Below are 26,446 nucleotides of genomic sequence, written 5' to 3' on the forward strand. Positions count from 1 at the left end.
CCCCTCCATTTTATCATACAAATAAAGGCAATTGACAATTCTTTCAATGATTATCTTGGATAAGATTTTCTCCAGAACTTTGAAACGATTCAACTTCAGTCCCGCAATGAGCTTCGCTGTTGAAAGACACCCTATTACTAGTCCCTGTCTTTTTTTAAAAATCATTTTATTTATCCGATTTTGATTTGAAGAACTGAAACGAAGTTCATTTTGACATTTTATACGTGTTCTGTACACAGTTCGATGACAGTGCCCCCATGTGGATTCGTTAATAAAGTGAGAACCAGAGAAAATAAAAGTTACCGTATCACAAACTTACACAGAAGGAAACAGAACCTTCATTAGTTAGAAAAAATCAATAACAAAGTGTCATCTCGTTTTTCAACATAGCAAAACATATCTAACACTTTTGTGTATTTTCACTTGTGTCATCGGAAACATTGAATACTATCTTACGGTACATTAAAGTTTCGTTATTTCTTAATACCAAAAATAATACAATAAACAACAAATTAAATAAACTTTAAATCAGATTCCCTTGGAATCAAGATTTCCGGGCGAGTACTTGTTAACAAAGAAAATGGGTGTCAACGACCAATCTCCTACATCCAAACTATCCCTTGAAACATTTCAGGATATTTTTGGAAAACTTGAGCCGGGATTGGTAATTGATTCGTATGAAGTGAGTATATACAAATTAAATTACATCATTCCATTCCTTATAAATTATTATAACAACAATAACATTTTAATTAAAGCCGGAAGAATTTAGATATTGCAATTTAAACGGCTCCACCCACACAAAACCTACATACGTACTTTATTCTTAATTCTTAATTTATGAGTTTTAATTTGTGTGTATCGTGTTCGTGTAGGAAGCACAGGGATCTGGTCGTGGAGACAATTACACCGCTACTCTGTACCGCATCCAATTGACGGGTCATCGTATGGGCACATCATCAGCTGCTGATGATGATGAAGACAAGCAGCAGAAGTGGGAAAAAAGCGTAATATGCAAGAGACTTCCGGAAAATACAGCTAGACGGGAGGCATATAAAAGTGATAAGCTTTTTAGGTAAATTAAAACTTTAACAAACAAAAATTAAAAAAGTGTGCGTCGGCCGGGAATCGAACCCGGATCAACTGCTTGGAAGGCAACTATGCTAACCATTACACCACCGACGCCCGTTAAAAATTTGATAATCATTAAACAGTTTTTACTTAAACCATACACAAAAAGAAGAGAAGAAAAAGTTGTATTCTAATAAATTATTAAAACAGAATACATAGTTATAGAGGGTTTTCTAATAGGAACTTTACAACTTGCTTAATCGGAGACCGAATATGCAGTGTTGCCAAAAACATTAGCAACTAAAAATACATCCATCTTATATCATTAAAATTAATAACTTACACAAATCATGTTAATTTTTTTTCTAAAATTGAACACTTTATGTATCAACTTCTAAATACCTATAAAACAAGAGAAAATAGTTTTTATAACGGTCCATTAAATATGACGTAGGAAGGACAGTTAACCCAATTTTGTTGTTGGTCAAAACAAAAGCAACTATTTAGTGCTATCTCTCTTTTTCTTATTAATAGAGAATAGTTAATTCGTTACAAAATCCATTGCTCATATTAAAAGTGTTGGCAAACGAGCGGAGTTGAATCTATTTATTAGGTGGTATTCAGTTTACGGGCAAGTTAATCAGTGTGATTAGCTTACTTGTGTAAAATGGTCGGAAACAAATACTCAAAATCAGTGATTTGCCGATTAATACAATTTTACAAATCCAAAAAGTTATTTCAAACGGTTCATCGACGTGGCAGACCAAGAAAAACAAGAAAACGAAGGGATTCTGCAATAATAAAATCAATTATAGCCTTTTATGTCAGGGAGAAAAATACGAACTCAACTCGATCGAATGTAAGCTCGAGAATAATACGGAGACGAGCTGTTGATGGTGGACTTAAATCTTCCAAGCTTTAAAAAATCCGTTTGCTTCCACCAAAAACTAGCTGGCGAGATTAAAATTTACGATTTTTTTTTACTCAAGTTTAATTTCAAGGGTTCGGATGGCTTCCGAAGAAGGTTTTGCAGACCAGCCAAATAGTCACTCAATCCACGTTACACGAAAGCTACTGTGAAACACGGAGAAGGTAACGAATTGCGATTTATTTCCCAAATAGATCGTTTTATGTACCGTGAAATTTTGCAAATACAATGATGCCCCACGCTGAGGATCAGTTGCTTCTGAAATTAATATTTCAGCAGTGCAACGACCCAAAGCACAACAAGTCCAATACGGTTAAGAAGTGCTTTCAAGAAAACCAGGTTAACGTGTTACAATGGCCATCACAGTCCCCAGATCTCAATCCATACCTAGAAGATGTACTGAAGTGATTAAAAACAAACTGTTTGCTAAAAATTTCTACCAACATTTCAGTAAGGTTAAAAAAAATTAAAATATTTTTTAAGAGTCGCATTTGTTTTGACTAGCATTTAGTGAACTATTAAAAAAACAATTTTATTTTATTTTCCATTAGAACCTGAAACTGAAAATATTTATTTAAATTTTAAAAACAAATGAAGTTGAATTCTAAATTAGTTTTTTAATTATTTAATATTCGATGCAATTAAAGTTGCTTTTGGTTTGCGCAATCATCTTCGATTCATTTTTTGTTCTCAAATATTTGTTCACTACTGTTTCTACAGAGTATTTCAATGCACACAATTCTTCATGGCTTCGAAAGTCGGGTCAGGCAACACCCGAGGGAGTGTCTGCTAAGATCTTCACTGCCTTGACCAACTTTACTCAACTGGTCAATGGGACCACTTTAATATTGGACGTGGAAGGTCGAGCAGCAAATACTTGTAACTTATTTTTTACGGTTGACCCTGAGAAGTACACTATAAATGTTTTATCTCCTTAAGAGTTACATAAATGATCATTGTATTATATTTTCAAATTTCTCGTGTCAAAACAAACCAGTTAAAGAAAGTACCTAAGAGAACTGACAATACTTAAAAGCCAACTAATACAACTGGTCACTATGCTTACTCTATAGAAAAAAACTCATCGGACCTAAGGAATCCATCTATTCAAGGGCAAGTACTGATACGCAGTATATATAATTATGCTCTTCTTCGCGCCTCTAACAAAATGTCGCCGTCCGGTTTTTTGCCTTACGGTCAAAACCGTGTAGTGTAAAACCAGCCTTAAAGATTAATTTACTATCCATTTCAAGCAATCCTGTTGAGATTCAAGAAAATAGTTTTTTCAGTTGATGGCGCGGCGAATTAAAAATTCTTGTATGCAGATTGGAATGAATAGGTACATGTATTCGTGAATTGTAACTTTTAAACATCAATTTGCTTGTTTTATCCAGCATTTTCGTCGCGATTTATGAATATTTTACTTACCTACATATGCAAGGCCGGATATAAAAATATAACAAAATGAACAGTAATTAATTTCTTTTTTTTTCCTTCACTAAACACAATCAACGCACGCGCGACTTTCTTACGAACTAAATAATCGAATGATATGGAATTTTAATTCAGAAGCCCCGTGCAAAGCCAGTCACATAGCTGTAAATGCTAAGATTGTATATTATGTGTGTATACATAACAATGCAATTGTGTGTATTATATAACCCCTTTGTTTTATGGAACGGGTGACACCAGCGATGCCGAAGGGACACGATCGTGCCTTTTTAAGTAAAAATTTTATCGTTGATTTTACGGTGACACGAACAAATTAATATCATAACACAGCCTTGTGACATACATACTTCCATTTTTAACTTTAAATAAATGATGGAGTAAAAAGTGAAAAAGTAAAACATATATTTTCCGTAAACACTAATACAAATATAATATTTGATCCAACAATTTAATGATATTTTATTTTTTAGAAAATATGGGCTGAAGTTTTGTATTGAGCGGCAACGCCACTATGTAATTATAGAGTCAGGGATGGCCTAAGACCTCTTTCACACGAGACGGTTTCGTCCGTACGGTTAAAATCAGTACGATTTTTTTCTGTGAGGACTTTGTTTTCACACAAAACGTATTTTTCCCGTGAATCGTCTACATTTGGTTATATTTTAGATATTTTTTTATTTTAACTCAATTGACTTTTAATATGTTTCAAAAGCGTACTATTGCCATGTGTTTTTATATCGTGGTATTCAAAAGTATCGAAAACAATGAAGTCGTATTTTTTTTTTTTTTTTTTATAATTTGCAGGCACTCAAGGGGTTATTAGTACCCTTTATATGTTTATATTTAAACACAGTGCGAGCATTAGGAAAATAGGGAAGGATTACAAAGGAGATACCGGTGCACATTGGTCTTAAAGTTCTGAACATCAAAATGGGAGGGAAAAACAGAGTTGGCTAAAGCATTCCACATTCTCGATGTACGATTTAAGAAAGAATCTCTATACTTGACAGTACGCCCGAAATTGAGCTCAAGGGTGAACTGATGAGCATACCTGGAAGTGCGAGTATTACGGCTGAATCGTTTAAGGGGTGGAATGCAAATGGCTACTTCAACAGAACATTGTTTGTAAAAATATCGATAAAACAACGAAAGGCATGAAACATTGCGGCGGTGATCTAGCGATGTAAATGTTTCAATTATAGTTCTATCGCCTATCATTTTTAAAGCCCTTTTTTGTATTCTATCCAAGAGATTTAAACTTATTTTGGGGGCACCTGCCCAGATATGCGAATTATATTCAAGCTTTGGACGGATGAAGGCTTTGTAAATTACAGCCAGATCAGAAGGGGTGAAAAATTTCTTGCACCGTGCCAAAAGCACGCATTTTCGATACGAGAGCTTGGTGCCAAACTCTATCAAATGCTTTTGAAATATCAAGTGCAATAATATTACTTTCTCCAAAACGATGTAAAGATTTGTTCCACTGTTCGGTGAGATGAACCATGAGATCACCAGTGGACCTATTGCTACGAAAACCATACTGTCAGTCATTAAGAAGCTTCCGTTCTTCGAGATATTTCTTGAGCTGATAATTAATCAGCGTTTCCATGACCTTGGAAAGAAGGGACGTGAGTGCTATTGGACGATAGTTAGAGGGAGAGGAGGATTCGCCTTTTTTAGGGACAGGCTGGACAAATTCTATTTTCCATCCGCTCGGAAAAAGACCTGTAGAGTAGGAAAGATGGAAAAGTTTACGCAGTGGTTTTGCCAGCGATGAAGAACACCTCTTCAGAACAATTGGGGAGATACTATCCGGGCCAGCGGATTTGTGTATGTCAAGGTCTGTCAGTACTCTTGCAACTGCACGAGTGCGAAAGAAGATTCGTCCCATTGAATCATTTACGCTCTCAAGAACAGGAGGACTCATGACACTTTCCGGTAGCGTCGAATTAACAGCAAACTGTGCTGCAAGCAAATTGGCTTTATCAATCGAGCTTACATAGGGAGTGTCATTGTGGACGAGCTTTGGAACCGAGGATGACGTGGTGTTTCGTACGTTTTTTACAAATGACCAGACATTTTTACTACCTTTGGGACATAGTAGTATTTTTTGCCTTAATTTCTGATCATGCAAAAATTTGGTTCGACGAATATGACCATTACATGTCTTTTTTAGCTTGTTTGAACTTATTCCGGTTTTCCTCAGTCGGGTTGGCTTTGTAACAACGGAAACTTACATCTCTGATCCTAATAACCTCTTTACAGCTCGAATCAAACCATGAGTTCTTTTTGGGTTTGATAGATTTTACCCTGTTCGGGATAAAATTTCTCATTCCACAAAGAATTAAATTTGTAACCATATCTGTGCTGGAATCCACGTCACTATCGAGGAAGCATAGTGACCAGTTAAAGTTCCTGAAGAATTCATTGAGACCGTCCCAGTTGGCTTTCTCATATTGCCAAACGGTTCTCATAGGAGTTTTTTCTTTAACTGGGTTTTTTCGACATGAGAATTTTGCAGATTTGATACAATGGTCTGATGTGCCTACAGGCGGTAATACACTAATTGTGTATTTATTAGAGTCAGAGGTAAGAAACAAGTCTAGGGTGTTGGCGGATTGAACTGCAACGTCAGGGATTCGAGTTGGCTCATCGACAAGCTGGGTTAATTGATTTAACTCAGCAAAGATCTCAACATACCTTCCTTCCGGTTATTGGTTTCACCCAATTAATCAGAGAAGAGATGAATTGGAAACATTCGTTTCTTTAATGAAAGATCATCAGTCATATTGAAACACAAAACCACTTAATTATAATATATAACTAGCGGCTCGGTACGTGCTTCGCTCCGTATAAGCCATAGTAATACAAAAAAATTATTATTAAGTTCATTTATTCAAATGACACAAATGATATATGGTTTTTATTATATTTATCATCAAAGAGTAAAAACTAAAAAATAAAAAGAATTGGGAACTATTATTAGGTATGGTTGGTCTATATGAATTAGTCTAAAACAGTTGGATAAACAATATTTTTAGTTTTTCCATTTTGAGCATGAATAAATAAATAGTTGGGGGTGACGAGTCTAGAACAGTCAACATAAAGTTAACCATGTGAAAAACATGATTAATCCAAATTGACACCACAAACTTTAAGTGTTTGATCTGGGCCTTATTTATAAACATCGCAAATGATAAACGCACAGGATATTGTTATCTTTTGAATTCAAATGGCATATCAGTAGTTGAACTCATAGGGATACTCGGTATCAAACACACTTCTCCTTTTGATTTTCCAGTTAAGATTGTACCTTCAATCAAATTTGGCAATAACTTTTTCACTGCCAATCTGGTGCCATTACACAGTTTTGGTGGATTAATATTTCGCAATAATATACTCAAAGAGCCAATTTTCAGATTCAAGCGATTCCGTGGTATACCAGCCGGTTCCAATGAATTTAAAAATTCAATTGGATAATTCATTGACTCATCTTGACTCGTAACACTGTCAATTGGTATGTCGTGACTACACCTGGCAGTTTCGATTGAATTTGCAATTGTAGGTGTAGGTGAATACGCATATTAATGTTCAGTGTCAATTTTTGTATATATCACTAAAGAACTGTTGACTTCAAACAGTCGTTTATTTCATCAGTAAGAGTTGATCGAGGAATGACAGGCAATTTTTGACGAAAGTCCCCTGACCGCAATATCAGAGCACCACCAAAATAGCTGTTGATTACCGAGTAAATCTTGCATTGTTCGATTAAATGGTACTATTGATTTTTTATTCGCCATTATGCACTCATCCCATATAATAATTGACGTTAATCGCAGAACTTTTGCCATAGCAGAATTTCTCGAAATATTGCAAATTGGAGTTTTAATCACCCGTACATTCAATGGCAATTTTCATGCAGAGTGTGCGGTTTGACCTCCTGATGATAATGTAGCAGCAATTCCCGAAGATGCAAGTACCAATGCAAGTTTCTGAATAGTCGCTAAAATCAATGATACAACGAAAGTTTTTCCTGTACCACCAGGTGCAACTAATAAATATAATCCACCTGGATTATTGAAAACGGCTTGCATGATTGTATCATACAAATGTTTTTGTTGAATATTCAATTTGGTTATATTCGATTGTACATATAATCGTAAATTATTAGAAACTTCTGCTCACGTTGTAAATTACGATCAAAAAATCATGTATCTCACGATTTGGTGCGGTCAGACCCACTTATGCTTTATAACAGCTTCGTTCTACATTTCCAAGGTAATCAACAAATCGAGATTTCTTTAAGTATTCGTACAAATTGTTTGTGTATACTCTCATACACAAACATCATATACGAAGGAAGGCTGAGATTTTATCTCAAACCACATAACAGAATAAATGTTAGCAATATATTCGACTGTCTGCTTCAATGGCTCTTCTGGAGATTCTCTTGACACATAAGTTCGAAGAATGCGGTTAGCTGTGGTAAGCTATCTTGAATGCACCATCGTTCCAGGATTTATATAAAAAATTGATAATTCACGGACACCGTTGCTGATAGTTTTACATATTTCATAAAAATGTTTTTAATCTGAGCTCAGGAAAAACAATTGGAGATCAGGTAAGTTAATTTGAACTGCCTGATACTGAGCAACACATACATTTTGGCAGTTCCTAAGATCTTTTCCAATATCACCAGAGTAAGCTTTTGGTCCAGATGTTTTTCCATAAATATTCTCAAATAGATGTCTAAGAGGCAGTTCATTTGCGTGGAGCATACAAATAGACCATTGCAGAGGGCGTTGAATTTTTATCTCAATTTGCCGAATAATTCCACCTCTTAGCACGGTATTTAAATTGGTTCCGTCGCATCCAATAAGTTTAATATTGTGCATTGAGATACCAGTTTGTTCAAGAAACTGGAACTATTACCACGAGGCGTTTTTGTTGAGTCCTTGCGACCATCAAAATAGATCCCTAATGGTTCACGGATAGATGTGTTAATCAATTGCTCCCTTGATTTTGACCTTTCCCTCCTTACTTTGCTTCTGTCAGCAATATTTGATTGATCCATATCATGGATAACACCGTAGTCTCTTAAAACTGCTGTTACCATTGTTGCTGTTGCTCTATCAGACATTCTGAATCTGTCTGCCACCTTCGCAACATTAGGGAGACATTTTCGGTTGGTGTTGAAAAGAGCGTCTTTGCCTAACCGTGTTTTTTTTTCTAGTGGCATTGAAATCACAACAGATTCGGCATCTGAAAAGTAGATTTTCGTCTGTTTCAGTGATGTCTGATGAATTGCGTCGGCTTGCTGGAAGAGCTTGAAGCTAAAGAACTCGTCAACTTTCTTGCAAGAGATTTTTGAAGCTTACTGGTTTCAATAACATCGACTGTGCCAAGGCAATTTTTCTTTGAGTCCTTTGATATTCCAAAAATGAACGCTCTTTTAATGAAACTTTTTTTTCTTTTGAACAGGAGCAGCACTTCAAATCAATGCACTTACAAGCTGATATGTCAAAGAGTTTTTTACCATCGTTCTTAAAATCGCTTAACTGCAGCTCAAATGCACCTGACCTTCTGTTTTTTGGTGTTTTAAGAAGTGCAGTCCTTTTCTTGTTTAATTTTTTAATTTTTTTCTCAACACTGAACTTACCGACCGTTGGAATTGAAGACATAACGTAGATTTGCATGATTTTCGAAGCTGTGAGTGATATTCTCTTCATCAAGGAGATTTCTTCTTTTTCGAGGAAGAAAATGTAGCGACAAAAATCTTCGTTAGTTGGTAACAGACGCATCGATAACATTTTCCCTGTTCCAAATATTTCCAAACTTTTCTCTGTGAGCAAGTATCCATTCTGACTTTAATTTCTAGAAAAAAATGTCAGTAAAATATTGTTTTCGATTTTCAAGGCAATCGTACGTACATCTCAACAACTTATTTTTTTTTAAACAATAATGTTTGTAAAAAATAATTAAAAGGAACACTTAAGTATTTGTAAATCAAATTTTCTTTTGTAATACACGAGTCACGTCACGAGTGAAAAGCAGTTAGGTTTATTTTGAATTATTAAAATGACACCTAATGCCGGACAACTAAGTTTTTGGTTTTAAATTTTATTTCAAGCAATGGTGCAAGGAAACTAGGATTCTTTTTAAAATTAAATTTTTTTATACTGAAGAAGTGCAGAAATAAAATTAATAATTATAACCTAATAAATAGAAAATACAATAACAAAGGTCTGATTTATAAAATAGGGCATTCATACATTTCAAAGTTGTATGAAACCCCATACAAAAAATATTTTTTTTCTTTGCTTTGCGTGACCCCTAGTGGTGAAAATAAAAAAAATAGAAGTTCTTAAAATTGATTTTAGTGCTATATGCAACTTTTGCGGGGGTATTTTTTAGAATTTCAAAGAAAAAAATTTTCACTCCACACATCCAATGTAGAATATTCAAAATTTGACAACATTGTAGGTTAAGGTGGGTCGATTTTTTTTTGTCAAATTAATTTGTAATAGTGAAATTATGTTGTGTTTTTATGTAAATAGCACACACCTAAAATATTATTCAATTATTTTCAGTGTAAGAGTCCGCGCATCGAGACTCTATATTTTTTAAATCGTGTAAAATTACGTTTAAATGCAACGTAATCCTAGGCCACTATAATTATAAGATTGGAAGCTTAATGCATACCATTGTATTGTTTTTAGTGAATATAGTTTTTATGTCCCTATTGTTAAATAAAATGTCTGTTTTGTAAGACTAAGAGATAGTTCAAAGCTGTATTAAGCCTTATAATATTGCGATTTTTCTACTATCTCCTCAGTGCGGCAAACATTCGATACATTAATTTTTCTTTACACCCAAAATTAAATATTAGCTTTTGTCAATCAAAGAAAAGCACATCATCCTATTCCTCTAAGATTTTTTGCAGCTTAGTCCCAACAAAATGACAAAAAAAAATATTGTAACGAATGTGAAGGTCAGCTAATGCACTTGCATCAAACACAAATTCTTTTTATGAAAAATAGCGGTAGTTGCGACCGAGATAAGAAAAGAAGCTTTCACAGCTGCATTACTATCGCGGCGCACTTACATAATCTCGTATCAAACACCAATCGTCTCTCTGATGTGCAAGCGGGAGTTAGAAGTTGCGCTTGACATTAATAAATAAATTAGCTTCGGCCAAATCTATATCTTTGAAGGTAAATTGATTAATTTTATTTAGGTATTTACTAAACTTACATGAATTGCTTTTTGATTCACCATTGTTTGTTTCTGATTAGTATTCAATAATACTGGTAATTAGATTAACATGGAAACGAGGATACAAAGTTACCAGTGCCCTTTATTTGGAAATGTAGGAGATATAAGGGATGATATTTTACCCACCTACGAAGATGTCATGAAATGCTATGAATGGCACAGATCAGAGCTTAAAAGGATACGGAATTCTAAAAAAGAACATACAGTTTTAGATATTGCCGTGAGAGTGTCACAAAAAATTGAAATGGTATGGAGAAAATCGTCGCTTCCAACGGTTTCCCACACTAGGGTAATTCAGCTTATAAAAGCGTACCACTTAAAATGCAAAAACCTCATCAAATCCCTTAAGCGTTTATCAGCAGAAAAAAAGAACGATTTCTTAAAACAAAGCAAGGCCCTATTCGATATTTGTGCGTGTAAATGCAAACAACTTCAACTTTGTTGCTGTCGAAGAGAAAACAAGGTACCAAAAGAAGAGTGGAACTTTTTGCTGGATCAAAGACAGGAAAGGAAAATGCGTTTTGGAGGAATTGACAGAATTCTAACAACTAAATTAAAACAAAAGTTAAATGGAACTACTGTTACAAAACCAAAACCTAATATTAGCATTAACAAAAATCAAGGTAAGTCTAATACTAAACAACAGGAGTTATGTTCCTCTTCGAGCGACTCTGAGGTAACGAGACATTCTCCTAAGAAACTAAACTTACCTGCAACAAAAATACCTTTGCCTAAACAACTTAACTTACCATCTACATCAAAAGCACCAAAAAAAACATTATATGTTCAAAATTTACCTATGGTGTCAAAAACATGTGACCGTTACGGTATTTCTGACAGAGCGGCTGCTGCAATTGTTTCCTCTGTATTTCATGACATATCTGTCAGGAAAGCAACCTCGTGTCTTTGAAGTGCCTCCTCACAATTTCGATGCTGCAAGCTATTGTGAGCTCATAGATTGGCAGCAAGAATTTGACGAACCACCAATTCTTCAACACAACACTAATGAAGAAATAAACGAGGCTGTTAGTTCTCAGTGCAACGAAAATCTCATTTTCTTAAAGCTACCATGTCACACACAGGCTGTTGAACGTTCTGTGAAAATAGTTACAGAAGCATCTATGACCTTATGTGACAAAAATTCAAGGGAAGGCTCGATACAAGCGAAACTTTCATCCAGGAAACTAATGCCTCGATTTGAGAGTAAACGAGATTTCTTGCCTAGAATATAAAATAAATTATTTCTTACCTATTTAAATTAAATTTTGTGATATGAATTACTAAAATGTATTCTATGATTAATGAATTAATAATTAATTTTTAATTTTTCAATAATATTTAATTTTGTTCAATAAAATCTTTAAATTAATAAAAAAAAACTGTTTTTTTCAAAACCTCAAAGTTTAAAGCCCATGCGCGGGATAAAGATATGATTTAAATTCATTTTTGTTGCAATTATTATTTGTCTGGACTATAAACAACATAATATTACTATTACAATATGATCAAATAACTTTTATTTTTTCCCATACAAAATCGACCCACCTTATTGTAGGTATTGAGAAAATAAATTTGAATTATTTTAGATTTCATAAATTTGAAAATTTGAAATCAAATCCAACAAAAACAAAACCTACATCGTTCAATACATATGAATATCTCCATGGCAACACACAAAAAAAACCGTAAGCAAATATACGCTTTTTTGTTTCCCTTACTCCCTTGATTTTTTACGAGAGTGAAAATAATACAACCAACTCTTTTTCTCAACTTTGTTTTTGCTTAAACTTTTGTAATCTCCACAACAATTTTTAGTACCCCCAGCGCCGCGCCGCCTGTCAACCATCAATGAACTAAAAATTCATGTTCCATAAGAGTACTATAGTATATATAATATATACAAAGGTTAGACGTAGTGTCTGAAATTAATTGTATTAAACGTAGTTTCAAATGTCAAATAATGTGTCATCTGTCACTTTGAAGATTAAAAAACGAGTTAAAATGCTCAAGTTTGTATTGAAACTTAATAATTTTACTAAATTTAAAATGGTAGAAATGCATTAACTAAAGTAATGAGCCAAATAATTTTCCTTATAATGTTTTTTTTTTTATTATAGGAAATAATTAATCTTTCTTCATATTTCACTGAAATTAAGTCTCTCATTAATAACTTTTGGCGATAAAATAAGTCTTGTCCTGGCTTAAAGAAAACGTGATATAAATAACTGATATCCGTATTTTCTCCAATAGTGAGGATATAAAATCTCTGGACTTTGTCTCTACAAACTCTATAACAGTCCATAAATGTCGATCATGTCTAATAGAGATGGGGCAATAGTTCAATATTCAACTTTGCTGGGTGCCGGGCCATGAAGACATTCCAGGAAATTGTAAGGCATATGAACTCGCCAAAAATGGTGAATTAACCCCATTCTATCACGCTTGGCTAATGCTGGCATACCAATCGCTATATGTAAACGTATGCAAGATGCTACTAATACTAAGAAGGCAAAGATCAGTTGAAGTAAGCAGATCGCATATAAGATGGATATTCGGTGTCATTACCGGGCACTGTTTAATAGAAAAGCACCCCACTCGGCTAGGTGTATGGCACTCGAACTAGTTTCATTGAACTAAAAGGAAAGCCTCAAGATTCATGTGGTATCACAATTTGCCATTAAACTGTCCTAAGTGTGTCTTACTCCAACACGGATATCCACTTTAACTTAACCTTACCTAACCTAAGGAAAACACATGTTTGGATTAGAGCTGTAAAGAGGTTATTAGGGTTAAGAAGGTAAATTTCCGTTGTCTTAAAGCCGATCCCAATGAAAAAAAACAAATAGATTCAAGCAAGCCAGGAAGGCCTGCAACGCCTATATTGCAATGTCACAAATGCAGTACAAACTCTATTTTTAAGATCTCCAGAGAATTCAATTCAACGCCGCCAATAAGTGTTAGGACTCCGCCTCCTGTACTTGAGCTTGTTAGTGATTCCATTGGACCAATATTTTGTCGCACTCTATTGTTCTGGAAAGGTGTTGTTCAACCCTGGCAACTGAGTTAGTTTTTTCATCTGTCCTACTTCTCAGGTCTCGCTCCGAGCAGATGGAAAACAGAATTTTTTTAGGCAAATTTCTAAAAAAGGCGAATACTCCGTCTTATTATTGACCGAAGCTATGAAAACACTGAATAATTGTTAGCTTAAGAAATATCTCAAAGAACAAAAGCTTCTTAATGACCGTCTGTACGGCTTTCGTAGCAATAACCCCACTGATTATCTGATGTTTTATCTCACCAAACAGTGGAACAAATCATTATCGAAAACGTGAGCTTTTGGTTTTTATTAATCCCTCCTTCATTGGATTAGTAGGATATGTATTTGGAAAATATATATGTGTTTCGCACTACACTGATAACTAAACTTACCTGTTACTCTTATGTTTTATTTGTTTTCGCCTTTCCAACACTCTGTACTTTGTTTATAGTTTTAACTTAAAGTTTGACAGAAAATTAAAATCGTTTTCTTAAAAAAATCAAAAAAAAAAGAGCACACAAATTAAAACCTACCTAGCACCTCTGTTTACGATCACATTTTGATGAAATTTTACCAGATGGCCAACCTAACTAAGAACTCTCCAAAATGAGTGCATTCAGTCGTCTTTGCCTTCTCAAATTGTAGTAGATTGCTTTGCGCACTCTTATCGACCGCGCACTCTTAAGCCTAGTACATACTTCCTCGTGAAGTGAACGTTCGCCAGTGGAGAAAGTGAACTTTTGACATTGCTCACTGGTACACACTTGTGAGTACACGTTGTGAACATGAACAAACCAAATGTCAAAGCTTCACCAACAGTTCCCGTACATTTTGCACGTGAATTGCCCGTGAACGAAAACTCTCCACTTTGTTCTCCACTCAGCTTCACGAGCAAGTTCACGGGTGAACCAAAAACTGAAATTTGTATGGGTTCACGAGATGGTTCACAAGTATGTACTAGGCTTTAAGCGCCCAATACACGATACAATCTATCGCACTGACTTGAATTGTACCGATATCGGTAGCGATATCGAAAGTGAGCACACACACATACGACTAGCTCACGATTTGATCAACTGTCAAAATAGTTCCTCATTTTCATCTTCTATTCTTTGCTTAGAGTTTTATTTTGAGATTATGGCAAAAATTAAATCATGAGTGACTTAAATAGAAGAAACAAAGTTATATTAATATGTGCCAGAGTTATATTAAGCGAGAAACTTGAAAAAAGGAGAAAAAGAAAGTGGGCCAAGGAGTGGCTCCTAGGATCATTACATTCAGACATTTATCTGGTTAATAAACTTAAGTTAACTGAGCCCGAAGATTATAATTCTCTTAATATTTTGTTGCTATAATCTGGAATGGAAACCATTTTCTCCTACTAACTTGCTACCAGTCAAAACAAAAACATCGGTTTCACGGTCGTCACATACGTTACAAACGGTACGATTCTCATCAAAGCAGTCGTATGCAACCTCTCGTTTTCGCTCGATAGCATTCGACCATGCGATTTCAGTACAGCGGATACTTTGTTTTATACACACGATACAATCATCGCATGCAATTCAACTTTTGTACGATAATCGGTACAATAATTGTATCGTGTATTGGGCGCTTAAGACCATCCTACCCTAATGATCTTTCGGATATAAGTAGTATTGGATAAGTTGAAAGCATAAGGTCTTGTCCTCTAATTAAAAACTTAAAATGTTTGAGATTGTTTATCAGTAAAAGCCATCAATGAAGAAGCGTTATTAGAATTCCTTTAATCCAAACACCAATAAAAAACGTAATCTTTTTTCTTTCAGGAATGAAGTTGAATTTTACACAAACTTAATGCCAGAACTGATACGATACCAAAGGACTAAAACAGATCGCACATTTCAAGCAATTCCTAAATGTTACCTTGCACGCCAAGATCTTTTAATTATGGGTTGGTATAAATATTTGATTGTATGATTTAAATTTAAGAACGAACTAAACTTATCTAACAAATATTTTATTTCAGAGGATCTTCGTACTCGTGGTTTTAAAATGCCCGATCGAAAAAATGGTTTGAGTGTTGATGAAGTTAATAGTGTACTAACTGAGGTTGCAACCTTACATTCGCTCAGTTTAGCCTACAAATTTCAAAATCCCAAACAATTTCAAAACCTAAAGGAGATTATCACAGAGGGTTTATTTTGTTCTACAAATGAACTGTGGTATAAAAACTATTACGAACAATTGACCAATAATGCGATAAATATGGTAGGTACCTTTCGGGTCACATGAAAAATGACAAGCTTTTTTCGATTTTTATTGGACGATAATTTTGAAAACCATACGTTTTTTGGAAAAAAAACAATTTGTGATGTACCTACGTGCATCATTCATTTCAAATTTCCGTTTTTCCAAACCAAACAAATGAAAAAAGCTTGTCCCTATTCATGTGACACGAAGTGTGTGTTTAACTAATTACACTGGTCGACAAAAAAAAAACAATACTTCTTTAAGGAATTATGATGTTCAGATTTCGTATTTCGCTTTCAAAATTTTCTACCACATCAGGGTTTTAAAACATTCTATTCTAAAAATGCTATAGAAAACCAAAAACTAGTTTTTAAGGCTTAGTTAAAATAAAATATATCCCTTAACAATAAATTGAATGATGATTTAGATACATTTTGAATCATTTTAGTGTTTGACTTAGATTCCGTAGTTTCTCATTACTTGACTTTACCTGAAGTTTTGAAAAACCTTGAATGTAATTTCCTTATGTTTTTGAATAGTACTGGTTCTGAATCCAAACTCAAATTTAAGCTATATTTGCTCAAAGTCAGATGTAACGGTATTATTAATATTAATTTTTATTTTTTAATACATTTAGTCGTGCCATAAATTCTGTTCCAAGTGTATCTTATCATTATAAACGATCTTTTGTCTGTCACTTTTAATCTATTAAACTGTTCGCTGACGACAGTACCCTCAGCTTGTCATACTCGTTTCCTGACTCACAGCCTTGTCACAGCATTAAATTCCGATCTCGACAGCATTGTCCAATGGGGAATTATAAACCGTGTTGAATTTAATGCTTCAAAAACTCAATGCTGTGTCCTGTAGTTAAAGCGTTACCCATCCATGATACCGCTATTTTGGATTTCCTCTAATTCATGTTGGCTTATGCCGACTTGATCTATTATTACATTAGCTAAAAATGTTTGTATTACTATTAAAACGCAAACTGCTCTAGCGAAAGCTTTTCCTCGTAGCATCTTTTTAACAGAAACGGGGAGTATATAGTACTCATTAACTCTATCAGGCCACTTCCACTCATCAGAAAACCTATTGGAACAATAGAGGACATCAACAGGTTAAATCCACCCAATTTGACTAGGCATTTAGATAGACAGGACTCAGATGAAGCTGCGGCAACGATTTCTCTACTAATTGGTTAAATGAACCACTGGAATCTGATCGCGCGTGGCAAATAGCTGATATCTCCAACAACTGGACTTCATAGTATGAAGAACAAAACCCTAACCTTTATATAAGGTTTACCAACTTCTTAGAACCAAGTTTTCTGTATATGAACCCAAGGCTGCTTAGTATTGGAGACATCTGGGATGCATAACTAATAAAATGCTCTGTCCTATTGCGATGCACTTCCCTTTTTATATTTTCTTTGTTCGTTTTCTTTAGTAGAAGAGTTTACAGAAACGTTCTTAAGGTTTAAACAAGTACAAACAAATTGATATCATATTTCTTTAGAAAATTAAATAAGCCTTAATTTTGTAGAAGATACGAGTAATTTTTGATACAAATAGTTTTCAAGATAAACCCGAAAACCTGGAAAAACCGTACGTTTCTCTTCACTGCCGCTAGAGTTATTTTATAAAATACTACCGGACCGACAGACGTTGTCCTGTCTACACGTCTTTAATTTGAAAATGTCAAACTTTTTTTAATAAGCTAAAACATTCTGGACCATTTTGATGAAAATTATTATTCAAATGTTATGACAATATCTAACGTCTTTACATGTAAATTTATTACAATTAGACTAATCGATAGCGTGTGAGTATGTGTAATGAAATCTTCAACTTGTTTTAATTAAAGGTAAAAAAGCTTACACTCAAACTATTTTATTTAAAAAATATATTTTTTTATTTACAAAAACTTAATTTATCGTTGTACAATATTTTTGGTTATACACTAAGGTGTATAAATATATAAATTCGATGGTTTTCCAACTCTGGAACACGCAACATATAATGAGAGAAAAACATGGGTTTTCTAAATCTAAGCCACAAATTGTCATTGTTTGGCCTTGTGACTTATTTATAGTCATAGCATATGCCAAGCGGATTGGAAATTGTAAACGTTTGAATGGTATAGTCGAATCTGAAGGAATCATTGGGATCCGTGGTAAAAGTACAACTTTACCTTGAAATTTTCCACTCAAAATAGTGGCTTCAAGAATGTTGCCCATGATATTTTTTACAACTAATCGCGTGCCATTACACAATTTTGGGGCATTTAAATTTCGAAGCAAAATTATAGGTGAGCCAATTTTCAGTCGCAAATTATGTGGTGGCATTCCAGGTAAATCTAGTGAATTTAGAAACTCTACAGGATAGTTGACAACTTCGTCAGGATCAACAACAGTGTCAATCGATTTAAATGTAATTTCATCACCAGGCAATGACTGTTGTATTTTAAAATTGATGGCGTCAACATCTAAATTTTTTGCGGCTAAAATAGCTCGCTCTCGCAGCCATTCATGATTAGTATAATTATGTCTTAAATCTGAAAGGATACTTGTTATTGCCTCATCTTTGGTAGGCACCATGTTGCAAAAATTCCCTGGAAGTCGAATATATTGTGTATCTTCATACAATTGAATTTTACCGTTGCCAATGTCTAACAATTGTTAAGAGAATCCTGACGCTAATGGATCATTTTGAAGTCGAACGCGCATATTAATAGTAAGGCATAATTTAGTGACACTTGGCCCTAGATAAGATTTTTTCAAACATGCGTTTATTTCGTCGCGCGTGGAATGACTGGTAATGTTTGTCTGAAATCACCAGACAGCAGCAGTAGAGCACCACCGAAAAGCCGAGCATTATTTTTGATATCTTTCAGGTACCTGTCGAGAGCTTCAAGCAAATGCTTGTGGGCCATTGTACATTCATCCCAGATAATAATTTTACATTTTCTCAAAACTTCAGCCATGTCTGAATGCTTCTTTATGTTACACATTGTTTCGGGATTTGTATGAACGTTCAAAGGTAATTTAAGTGCTGAATGCGCAGTCCGTGCAAAATATCCTCACTCATTGACTCTTTATATTTGTTCCACAGAGCAGATGCATCAGACGGAAAACACGTTGTCAATATTTTTGAAAATAATTGACGAATTTGTTGTGGAGATGAGCTCCGTGCTGCATCTGCAAGTGTGAGATCCCAATGTAACTCACGACACGCATCGAAAAAAGAATCGTATGAAGTACCATTGACTTTCCGCAAATATTGGAAGGACGTCGGTCCAGGGACGTTAACCAGTAATAAATGCAAAAAAAACATTCGCGTTGCTTAGGATGCAATGTATGTAATCGACCTAAAGATTTTGTCAAAAATATATCAGCGAATCCTGGTACTGGAATGCCTCGTTTCCGCGGTTCCCAATTCTTTGATTGTTTTTCCATGTAAAAAATGTATTAACATCAGTGTACATCAACGTCCTTGCGAATTGACCAACAGCATCTTGTCGACTACAAAGGTTAAAAAGTTGAGTAAGATTTGTTTTTGGAGCCGTCAAAGCCTCTTGTAGTGCAGTATCTTCTGTAAAATAAACACGCTGTCCGTTTTCAAGATGCACAGCCAAATGTATAACAGCAGGATCCCTTTCATGAATAGGGAACGTAAAAATGCTCCAAATAACTTCGTTGCTACTTATGTATCGACCCATTTGATAACGTGTTATTTCGTCATTGTCGTTAACATTTTGAACAGCAAATATAGCTTTATCACTACCCTTGTGAACATACTTACAAATGTATTTGATAGACTTCACCGAACTGCATAGTTCAACGTTTATGTGCGCTTTGTAGGTTTTGCACAGCAATGGCTAATATGGAACTACCCAGCGATTATCAATATCTACTCTCACACCATTTGACAGACGCAATTCATATGATTGACCACCATTGTCTACGTCTCTACGTCGATAAGATGGATAACCGTCCATATTGGTGATAGTATAAGTTTCACATGGTTTTGGAAAACGTTTTGTACATTTTCCATTATCCATACAAGGCGACATCATGTTTAGAGTGCCACATGGACCATGGATCATATTTGTAGTAACAATGTTAAACAATTCTGGATCAACATTCGGATCTGGAATTTCCGCTGAAATAATTTTGTCAATTTCTTCTGCGCGTATTTTATCCACCAACCAAATTAAAATATGCGCATGAGGTAAACCTCGTTTTTGCCATTCAACAAAGTAAAGCCAACAACGCGTTTCACCAAATACCGAGTAATGTGTAATCAAATTCATCAAAGATTTTAATTTTTGTTTAAAGACACGTGCAGTGACATCATGAAGGTGCATCGTTGTTTGACCTGGCAACAGTAAACTTTTGATTTCATCCCAGTTTGGATTACACGGAAATGTGATAAAAAGATCAGGTCGGCCGTATGCACGTACGTAAGTCATGGCATCTTGAATATAGTCCTGCATATGACGCGGGCTACCAGTGTATGATGATGGGAGAATATATGCGGTACCAACATTGTTGATGTCATTCGTTGCATCTACGTTGCCGATTACGGCGTCACGTAAATGAATGTACTCCTCAGCACGAAGTTTTTCTTGATTAAATTTTATGTATCGTAATCACTTACTTTCGATAAAATCAACAGCTACTAATAAATTAAAAATAAATAAAAAAACATTGTCCAGCGGACAAAATTGTGAATCTAAACCATTTTCAGATCCCCTTGAACACACACAAAAAATTTCATCAAAATCGGTCCAGTCGTTTAAGCGAAGTTCAGTGACATACACACTCACGGAAGAATCATATATATTAAGATAATCGATACGAACAAAATCAGAACTTTTTTTTTTATTAAATTTAATGACCTTTTTCGAAATAAACTTGAAAAACTGAAACAAACACCATGTTTCTCTTAACTGCCGCTAGAGCTCTTTTCCACTAATTTCTGCAGTGTAAATAATTTCACTGTCAGTGTTGGAAGTACTAGTAAACGATTTTCAGACAGTTTAATTGATTTAATTGGCTTTTACAGCTTTGTTTGAGTGAAAGAAGGTGTTGATGGTAATTAATTTCGTTCGCATCTCAAACAATTTGTTTAAACTAATATTAAGAAACATTTAAAAAATCATTTAAGAAACAGATAAACATTTCTAAAATGTTTTTGTTGGTTTGGACGCTTGCGAAACATTTCTGAAATATTTTTCTGTTTCCCATTCTGAAGTGGAAAATTTGTTTTTTAAGTATTTACATAAAAATATAAACCTTTGGACAAATTTAATTTGATTGCCACCTATACATAATTTTGTTGAACAGTGTTATTTTTAACTAGATAAAACCTTATCTCATTTTTATCATCATCTATAAATTTTAAAGGTTTCAGATGTCCTCCCTAGTGACTCAAAATATGTTCGTGCCATGAAAGATTTTATTGGAAGTCCATCATTCTTTACGCAAATGATTGAAATTGTTCATACTGAATCACAATTATCGGCGATCTGTCATGGGGATTGCTGGGCAAATAATTTCCTATTTAAGTATAATTGCAATGGAGATGTTCAAGAGGTATGTTTTAACTTTTCTTTATCTTGCTTTATAAAGGGTGTTTTTTTTGTAAAGATGTGTGGTTTCTAAGAAGAAATAAAACACATATAATTTATTGTTATTGCCAAGAATTTAGCTTTAATACAAAGATAAGGGTTTGTCATTATGTTTTAAAAATGATTTCAGCTGAATGGCTTAAATTCTGAGTCTCGGGCTTATTTGTGTAAACAAGCGACTTCACATAACCCAACACAAAATAGTACATGTGGCGTTAGTTCACATGACATTGGATGCCACGTCACATGCCTTCGACCCGAGATAATGTCCTCAACAAAAGTTTCCTTCAATTAATTGATTGTTTCGTCTTCCTTATCAACATCCTCCAATTCAGACACGAAAAAGTTATTAATCATGGTTCTATAGCGTATCTTATTGATGCTAACACAATGGCCGACTTCATTTTCAAATAAATATAGACCAATGCCTTCCTCTGCCCATAGAGCACAACAAACAGTATCTTTTGGAGGATGTTACTGCGCTTCAACAACAGCTTGTGAATTATGATTCTGAGCTTGATTGCTGAACAAAATGTTCTTGTGAAAATCTTTTGTTTATAAATTTGCGCGATCTGCAAGCGATGTTCATGGTTAAATCTTCTTATTACAAAACGGAAAACCAAGATTAGAATAAATCAAGTGGCAGCTGTCAAAAAACCGATTCCGAAAAAAGTATTGCCAGGTTGAAAGCCATTCGTTCAAAAAAAAAACACCCGTTACTTTTTTAATACATACATATGTACATTCTTTGTTTATTTTTAAGGTTTGTTTAGTAGATTTCCAACTTATTCGATATAGTTCAATAGCATTGGACATTGCCAACTTACTTTATTGCTGCACTAGCAAATCAATGCGTGATGAACATTTGTGTTCTTTTACCAAACACTACACCACCGAACTGTATAAATCGCTCAAAGTACTCTGCAAACTACCCGAATTCCTAGATACTGAAGAAAAGTTAGAAACGCTGTAAGTTTTATAATAAAGATTTTGTTTATAAATACTCTGAGTTACAAAAAAAGAGTGGGGTGCAATCATACTTCTTGACGTGTTTCTTAATAAGCCTAATTTTTTATATATTTATTTGAACTTTTACGTATTGTCTTTCCAATTTCATGCGGTACGTTCAACATAATAAGGAAAAACACATCTTAATCATTTGTTCTTATAAATGACAAGAAACCCGGTGACAGCGGCGCTAAGAACTCATGCAGCAACTCAAGGCTCAGGTTGCCCCAGAACAACATCTGCAAGGGTTGATCGATATTTGGTCCTTTAAGGCTTTCCAAGTCCAACAAAGGCCAGAAAAGATCTCACCGATGTTTTTGATGTCCAATTAAGTTTTAGACAAGGCGATACACAGACATGCAACTTCCTCAACGTCGCTATCGTCCTGAAATGAATTGTGCAAAACTCAATAATCAACACTAGAGACAGAATCTTCCAAAGGTCCGTCCAATTACTTGGCTCCGTCTATGCTATTGACATAATTGGAAGATCAAAGCGTGATGTCATTGACGAGTTTTTAAGAATTGCGATTGAAGCGAGAAAGATGGGTTTAGTGGTCAATGCGGTCAAGACCGTATATATTTTGTCAACGAAAAATGACATTGAACGACGACTTCTTAGACAAAACGTCAACATGGAAGTTATGTCTATGAGGTAGTTAAGAACTTTGTCTGCCTAGGCAACGCAATAAATTCAGACAACGACATCAGCGCTGAAATCACGCCGAGAGAAAAGTAACTCTTGTAAATCAGTGCTCCTTTGGACTTAGAAGGCAATTGATTAGTAAAGTATTCTCTCGAGCATCTATGAGACACTGGAAATGTCTCATGACACAAGGAAGTACTGTGAGAAGATTCGATGTTAGACGGCTACAATCGCAAGAGACTGCCATGTCCTTTTCCGATCGAGTCGCTAATAACCCTTTAAGGAGTCCCATGCTTCCTGCATTAAGCATTGAAAACCAGTGGCAACATTGCCTTGCAGCCATCAGAGTTGCCGTGTCTGAAGTGTTAGGTTTCACACGGCCACCACAGCGAAACCCCTGGTTTGACGACAAATGCCGGCAAGCACACGCAGCGAAACAAGAGGCTTACAAAACGGCGTTGCATAAAAGGACTAGAGCTGCTCGCGAGCTCTACGAGCAGAAGAGGAGAGAGGAACTCTCCTTCTTAGATGGAAAAAAAGAGAGCATGAGAAGCGCGAGGAGATAGAGGGATGTCACAACAAAATGTCACAACAGGTAAATTTTACCAAAAGGTAAAAGAACAGGCCACGAACCGAAGCCTGTAAAGACGATCAAAGGAACATCGTAGTAGAACCACAATCGATGCTGAGAATATGGAAAGATCACTTCTTTAAATTATATAACGGCGATGACGAACCGAATTTCGCTGTAAGGGAGATAGAACCACTCAACCTCGGCGACGCAGATCAACAATTCCGCCTACCCGACCTTGACGAAGTGAAGATAGCTTAAGTCAAATAAAGCTGCTGGAGCTGACGGCATCGCTGCCGAACTATTCAAAGCAGCAGGCGATGACTTGGTACGGAGCATGCACCAACTCATCTGCAAAATATGGTCGGAAGAAAGCATGCCCGATGAGTGGAATCTCAGCATAGTGTGCCCGATACATAAGAAAGGAGACCCTCTAAACTGCGCCAACTACAGAGGTATCAGTCTCCTTAACATTGCGTATAAGATCCTCTCTGCCGTATTATGTGAACGTCTGAAGCCATTCGTCAACAACCTGATTGGTCCTTATCAGTGTGGCTTCAGACCAGGAAAGTTCACTATCGACCAAATATTCACACTACGGCAGATCTTGGAAAAAACCCAGGAGCTTCAAATCGATACCCACCATCTTTTTATCGATTTTGAAGCCGCGTATGACAGCATCTATAGGGAAGAGCTCTACCGAGCAATTTCTAGTTTTGCCATCCCTGTCAAACTTATCCGTTTGTGCAAAATGACGATCGAGAATGCAAGCTGCTCTATCAAATTCGGAAAATATTTTACCGATGCATTTGATGTCAAAAAAGGTTTTAGACAAGGCGATGCACTGTCATGCGACTTCTTCAACATCGTTCTGGAAAGAATTTTGCAAAACTCAACCGTCAATACTAGAGGCACAATCTTCCAAAGGTCCATCCAATTACTCGGATACGCAGATGATATTGACATAATTGGAAGATCAAAGCGTGATGTCAGTGGAGTGTTTTTGAGCATTGCGACGGAAGCGAAGAAGATGGATTTAGTGGTCAATGAGGGCAATACCAAGTATATGCTGTCATCAAAAAAGGACACTGAACGACGACGTCTTGGACAAAACATCACCATGGACAGCTATAACTTTGAGGTAGTTAAGGACTTTGTCTACCTAGGCACCGCTATTAATACAGACAACTACACCAGCGCTGAAATCAAACGAAGAATAACTCTTGCAAATCGCTGCTTCTTTGGACTCAGAAGGCAATTGAGAAGTAAAGTCCTCTCTCGAGCATGTAAAATCACCATCTATAAGACACTCATCATTCCGGTTCTTATTTATGGCGCTGAGGCCTGAACCCTGTCAAAGGAAGATGAGAGCGTCTTAGGATGCTTCGAGAGAAAAATTCTTCGGGTGATTTCTGGTCCCGTACGCATAGATGGAGAATGGAGAAGAAGATATAACGACGAACTGCACGGGCTGTACAGCGACACTGACCTAGTTAGCAGAATTAAAGTCCAACGGCTTAGATGGCTAGGTCATGTAGAGCGAATGGACATCAACGCTCCAGCCCGGAAGGTCTTCGAATCCAATCCCGAGGGACGGCACAGTAGAGGAAGACCGCGACTAAGATGGCGCACCTAGGTGAGAGACGACCTCAAACAGTTTGGCTTGCAAAATTGAAGACAACTGGCTAGGGGCCGAGCTGGTTGGAGATGCATGCTGGTTGAGGCCCAGGTCTAGATTGTACCTCTTAAGTGAAGCCTTTGAGATCTTTACCAAACAGCGGTTAAGCTCACCATAATTTGGACGAAGCGATAGTACCTAAACTTATTCAAGGTATATCGAGGCAAATTAAATCTTTGATGGACGTAAGGGGAATCAATACCTATTACTAAGGAAATGAAATCTCGCTTTAAACAGTAGAAATAATAATGTTGTTTCGAGGTTTTTGCCCATTTTTGTGTTTTTTTATTTTTCTTCTACGTTTTATTTAAAAATATTTAAAATGATGACTAAATTTCAAGGTGTGCAACTTTTTTTGTAACTCAGTGTAGAATTGTAATTATTTGATTTAAAAAAATGTTACCACTAAAGACTAACCATTTGTATATTTGTATCTTCTCTCAGGTTTGCCACCGAATTAAAGTCATATGGAAAATTTGCTCTTGGTCTTGCTCTGGATATTATCCCTATCAGTACTTGTGCATCGGAGGACGCTCCTGATTTATATCTTGTCTCAAGAACAGATTCTTCATCTGGAGCACCAGAATTAAATTTCCCTCCAAATGACTTGTGCCGCCAAAAAATGTCAGATGTTCTCATCGATATGGTTGATGGGGGAATGGTTTAGAAACTCTCGCCAAAAGAAAAATCCACGACAATAGTTAAATTCAAGTTCAAAATAGCAACAAAACTCAAATAAAAATATATAAGGATTCTTAAATATGTATGAAATAGTTTTTTGAGATGTATGCATTAATTGAAAGGTGGGCCGATGCTCTGTATTAAAGTAAAAACCGCATCTTGTTTGGAGACTTGGTTGAGGAAATAATGCAATCGAAAGATAATTTGTGATGGGCTGGGTCGAAATTCTGTATC

At 35.5% G+C, this 26,446-nt stretch overlaps 1 protein-coding gene and 1 non-coding gene across 2 annotated transcripts; one reads left to right on the top strand and one right to left on the bottom strand.

The window, feature by feature from the left end:
• On the top strand, window positions 1-26,291 carry LOC129954039 (uncharacterized). The gene is made up of 8 exons (XM_056067670.1): window positions 1-457; window positions 533-682; window positions 876-1,075; window positions 15,572-15,696; window positions 15,772-16,013; window positions 21,406-21,594; window positions 22,393-22,598; window positions 25,976-26,291. Exons 2-8 carry the CDS (start codon window positions 581-583, stop codon window positions 26,196-26,198), a joined length of 1,287 nt encoding a protein of 428 aa, XP_055923645.1. The 5' UTR covers window positions 1-457; window positions 533-580; the 3' UTR covers window positions 26,199-26,291.
• On the bottom strand, window positions 1,114-1,185 carry Trnag-ucc (transfer RNA glycine (anticodon UCC)). The gene has a single exon. It is a non-coding gene; the product is annotated as a tRNA-Gly (tRNA).
• Window positions 26,292-26,446: the final 155 nt, after the last annotated feature.

This window comes from Eupeodes corollae, chromosome 1 (assembly GCF_945859685.1).
Source record: "Eupeodes corollae chromosome 1, idEupCoro1.1, whole genome shotgun sequence".
Lineage (NCBI taxonomy): Eukaryota > Metazoa > Arthropoda > Insecta > Diptera > Syrphidae > Eupeodes > Eupeodes corollae.

What these genes read in the sequence shown, in the direction of transcription:
- LOC129954039 (XM_056067670.1), top strand. Translation starts at nt 581, where the DNA reads ATGGGTGTCAACGACCAATCTCCTACATCCAAACTATCCCTTGAAACA. An exon ending in AAAAGTGATAAGCTTTTTAG is followed by an intron (nt 1,076 to 15,571) that starts GTAAATTAAAAC and finishes TTTTTCTTTCAG; the next exon opens with GAATGAAGTTGAATTTTACA. An exon ending in GCAATGGAGATGTTCAAGAG is followed by an intron (nt 21,595 to 22,392) that starts GTATGTTTTAAC and finishes TTTATTTTTAAG; the next exon opens with GTTTGTTTAGTAGATTTCCA.